At 46.1% G+C, this 4,815-nt stretch overlaps 2 protein-coding genes across 2 annotated transcripts in view; both read right to left on the bottom strand.

Annotated features, from left to right (window-relative positions):
- KDELR2 (KDEL endoplasmic reticulum protein retention receptor 2) overlaps positions 1-3,734 on the bottom strand; it is a gene marked incomplete at its 5' end in the record, with an annotated part of 7,746 nt that extends 4,012 nt beyond the window's left edge. The window contains 2 exons of the mRNA XM_011363893.1: positions 516-674; positions 3,612-3,734. Coding sequence (XP_011362195.1) covers positions 516-674; positions 3,612-3,734 — 282 coding nt within the window. The remainder of the gene's footprint in view (positions 1-515; positions 675-3,611) is intronic.
- Positions 1-4,815, bottom strand: part of DAGLB (diacylglycerol lipase beta) — a 57,948-nt gene that overhangs the window by 35,861 nt on the left and 17,272 nt on the right. The window lies entirely within an intron of this gene.

Here is a 4,815-nt window from a genome sequence, read left to right as displayed (position 1 = left end):
CGAGCAGTCCCCCTGGAGTACACTAAGCCCAGGCACTCCCAGCACCCATTAGATGGCCACGAGAAGCACGGTAACTGAGTCGCCCCTGGATGCTAAGGGAAGGACGAGGCACTCAGGAGCAGCCACGGCCCCGCAGACCGCTTTTCCTAAGGTCGAGGGGTGCAGCCGCGCCGCTCAGGGGACTCGCAGACAAGGCGCCGATGTGCAACAGCAGGGTTAGAGCGGGGAGATGATGATGTTCACCAAAACCACAGACGGGCAGGGCACCGTGTCTGGTTCCACAGAGGCCAAGTTTATATTCTAGAGGAGTCAGTAATAAGCTGTCAGCAGATGCCCTGCCGCCTGGGGGCTTCGTTCTTGCCCACGATTCATTTACACCAAATTCCTTGACACAGTATATGTTGTACCAGAAGCTTGCCAAACCGAAAAAAAAAAAAACAGAACCCCACATTATCCACAAACAGGACTATTTCCTTAGGGAACCAGACATGAGCCCTGAAGAAACTCTAACTAACCTCGAGAGGAGAGAACTCATGATTGACAAGAAACGAGAGGCCTCCCACAGGGACCACCAGGAACTCCACGCGGAACGTATCATGATTCCCATCGTACGTTGCCTTGAATTTCATGTAGATCAGGTACACCGTGGCGTAGGAGCAGGCGATGTAGATGAGCTTCAAATGAAAGAAAAAACACGAAGTCATCAGGACCTATCGTTGTTCTAATTCCCTTGGCTTTCTACATCACCCCTGTTTTTGTTTAAAATTTAAATATACTAAAATTCACTTTTTTGGGGGATACAGTCTATGAGTCATATAACCACCACCACAATCAAGACAGAGATCAGCGCTATCACCTGCAAAAAATTCTCTGTTGCTGCCCCTCTGTGGTGAAGCCTTCTGCTGAGGCTTAACCCCTGACAGTCACTGATCTGCCCTTGGTCCCTGCAGTTCTGCCTTTTCTGGAATGTTACATAAATGGAATCGTACAGTATGCCACCTTTAAGACCGGCTTCTTTCAACTGGCATAACGCCTGTGAGACCCGACCATGCTGCTGCGTGTACTGGCACACAGCAGGCTCCTTCTCACTGCAGCGCAGCAGTCCACTGCCTGCTGTGGCACAGTTTGCAGCCACCGGAGGGCTGTTTCCAGCTTGGGGGATGGTGGATACAACTGCTAAGAATTTGTGTACAGGCTTTTGTGTGAACGTAATTTTTCATTTCTCTCAGGGAAGTACCTAGGAGTGGGACTGCTGGATCACATGTTACGTTGAAGTTTAACTTTGTAAGAAACTGCCAAAGAATGTATTTTTAATCCCACTTTAAACTATCAGAATGTAGCGGAAGAAAAAAAATGAATGAAAAGTTCAATGCAGTCAAAAACCAATGAACTTCCTTCCTTCCAACATCATATTTCTAAGCTAGTGCTTCTCTAAAGGTAAACAATGTAACTCATGTTAAACTTCACAAGGATGGTTTTTACTTAAACTGTTACTTTAACACTCACTGAACAGTCAGATTGTTACTATGAAATTTTGTCTGGTAACATAACAAAACCCAAAAGTAAGTGATGATTTGTAAAGTGTAAAATGTTGCTGCCGACAATGGAACAATTTCAGCTGCGTAGCAGCAGAGCTGTTCGAGGGCTTACAATTACGTTTTATGTTCCTGCACATCTAAAAGTCAAATACCATATATTCATCTGACCCACAAGCCTGACATTCTGAAATTACACTCACTTTCGGACTGGCAAATTTTAGGCCCAAAAAAACCTCAGAGCAGGTTCAGCCCATGACCAGACACAGGTGGGATGCGGGCCACACTGCCTGGTACTATTTCTTAGGAAAATGACCCTGCGAAACTTAATCGGGGCATCGGGGCAGCATGTGGGCAAACTCCTGAATAGGAAAATGAAAGCGATCATTGGGCTGTCACATGCTTCAAAGCAAAACAAAACGAAGACACTAAACTGTCCCTGGCACCTCACTGTGACGTTATATTGGCAAATAAATGCTCAACACGTATTCGAATTGTTGGTCATGCCCATATGGCGAAGAAGTACCAAAAAACCACAAAAACAATCGAGGAAGCTGAGCCTCTTACACTGTCAGAGTTCTCACACCCAAATGTGTGTATACGCGCATATGGATAAAATAATGGATAATCTACATGTATAAACAAAATCTGTGTACAGAGTCCCCACCCAGCAGAGGCACACGGTGGCAGGTTCCCTCCCCAGCGGCCAGCCCAGAGCCTGCCCAGATCAAGTCACCCGCAGGGGTCGCGGCCACTGGGGAAAGCAGCTGCTCTCCTCTCGTCAGAGTTTGGCATGGAAAGCAAAAAGCTAAGCACACACAAATCTCAGCTCTCATTCCTGATTTTTAGGACACACTTGGAAACTAGACCGAAGCGAGGATTCCTCTGGAAGCTAGGTATCTTGAGGAGTTTCTGACACCTGCAGTTTTAATCGGCCTGGACAAGCAGGGACCTGGGCATTTTTAAGCCAATTTCCTGATTACTAGGCTCCCATCACTTAGTAATGAAGAAAGGAATGATCAAAGGTAGCTCACGTTTGCGTTTTAGTAAAGGCCGCAGACTCAAATATTGTGTTGTCTACTTTGACCTGTGCTGATGAAAATGCTTTTGGACACAAGTGTTGGGGAGTTGTTTTAAATGCCCCACCAAGGGGCTTCAGCTGAAACATTACCTCCTTGGGGATGCCAACAACCAGGTACCTACGGCAGTGCCCGGCACTCAGGTGCTCACTCAGCGCGTGAGGGAGGGGGTTAGAAGTCGGGTTCCTGTCACACACCCTGTTAGCCCCCCACTTCCCTGCAGAGCACCTATCACAAACTATAGCCGCTCGTTCAGTGCTGAGATGACTGGCTTACTCTCCCCAGCGACCAGACTCCTGCTTGTCTTCTGCCCTGCCCTCGATGCTGGGGAAGTGCCCGGTCCTGTGTATGTTCACAAGCATGAGTTCAAGAGTGTGCAAAAGAACCGAGGCTTCTCCAAGCGTGGAGTGCGTACCGCCAGTGCTACGCAGATGTCAGGGGTGTGCAAACACTCTGAATTCTCACGGGTGTATGTGTTTTAATGCAGACCAGGAAAAATATAAGAATACCAAACTACCATGGACACTAATGTTTAGGACAAATTAAAAGGTTTAAAAAACATCTTTAGTAACTTATGGCGCAGGTGTTATTTAGGCATGGCAAAATAAAGATGGCACGCATGGCAGAAGTTTAAGAAAGAGGAGCCTGGTGGGAAAAGAAGAAAAGCAGATGCCTCTGCTCAGGCCCTCAGAGCGGCGACACGAGATGCCGCAGCGCCCTGGCGCATTCCTCGCTCGGAACTGACCTGCTGGGTTCCCTGGGGAGTCTGTAACTTCCCACTGCTTGAAAATGTAACAGTTCTCCTCTGTCTTATAGGGTTATCAAGAGCTTTAGAAGTTTACCGTACTCAAAGAGCTTAAGATTAAAAAATTTCTAAGTGCAACGCACTAATTAAACAGATACTGCTTTGAAACCAAAAAAATCCGCTTAATGATAACAGTTTCCACGGGTCTGTGAATTATGGATGAAATACGTTCCACTGGATGCCATACGATACCTTCATAGATGTGTTATATAATGAAATAAACGACGTAAAAAGATCCAGGTAACGAGTTGTGAAGACCAGTGCAAAGAGAAGCTGGCTTTTTCCAGAAATACCTAAAGAGACAAAAGGGAAATGTTAGGAAAGGCTGGGCCAGCTTTGCGATGCCCGCAGACACTGCCCGCAGACACTACCCGCAGGAAGCGCAGATCTGGAGAGTGGGCGACCGGGCGCCAGAGGCTGATGTCCGGGCTGACTAAGTAAGTACACAAGAGCGGTTTTCATTCTTCTTTCCCGTAATGTTCTAGATCACGCTCCTCTGGCGAGATTCTAACAACTTTTCTCTTACCATAATGGGCTGATTACAGGAAAGTGACTTCATTATGCCACAGCCAATATGCAAGGATGTGTGTTGTTCAAATGAACACTGTATTCCTCAAATATGTCATTAGGGAAGAATAAACTTCAAAAATTCTGAGATACTTTAGTGTTGTAATTTGTCTGTTCCCTTTAGCTCTCTCCCTTCCATTTCAAACACTCCCTCACGGTGAAAACCTTTCAGATTGGAGCTGGGATCGAATCGGTTGAGATGAGGAACTGGCTTCAGCTAAGAACCTGAGCATCAGGTGGGTAGCGTTACGGCCTCCCAGCTGCCTTCACTTTGTGAGAGCAGCGTTTACTTGGACTTAAGACTCTTAAAAAATTTCATCTCTTAGATTCGCCACACAACCAACCCCACACCACACAAAAGGGCGGGAACCTGCTACCAGGGCCAGTCTCTGAAAGCAGCATTTTTGTTGTTGTTGTTGTTGATGATGAACACCTTGAAATGCTCCACCTCCAACCACCACCCAACTCCGGGGCACAGCTGTGGCACATCTAGACCCAGCTGGAGAAGTCCAGGTCACACGCATGTACTGAGCTTTGGCCAAATATTTAACTGTGAACTAGATTTTAAGTGTTGGGGAATTCAGAGAATTCATAAAAGAACTCACTAAATCCTCACACCCTTAGACTTATTAGCTAAGCATGTTATTTAGCAGAAATGTCGCTGTACCCAAATTATGATTATACTCCTACAGAATGTAAAAACTGCATAAAAATATTTTACAAACAATATTTTACTGAACAATTTTGCAGCCTGTTGAAACTAAATGCCTGGATCTAAGAAGGTCACTTTCTGTTTGAATAATTGCCATTCCAGCCTATCCACAAAAAC

This window comes from Pteropus vampyrus, unplaced genomic scaffold (assembly GCF_000151845.1).
Source record: "Pteropus vampyrus isolate Shadow unplaced genomic scaffold, Pvam_2.0 Scaffold90, whole genome shotgun sequence".
NCBI classification, from domain to species: domain Eukaryota; kingdom Metazoa; phylum Chordata; class Mammalia; order Chiroptera; family Pteropodidae; genus Pteropus; species Pteropus vampyrus.
Note: the sequence above shows the minus strand (reverse complement) of the source record. Positions and strands in the feature narration are given on the sequence as shown.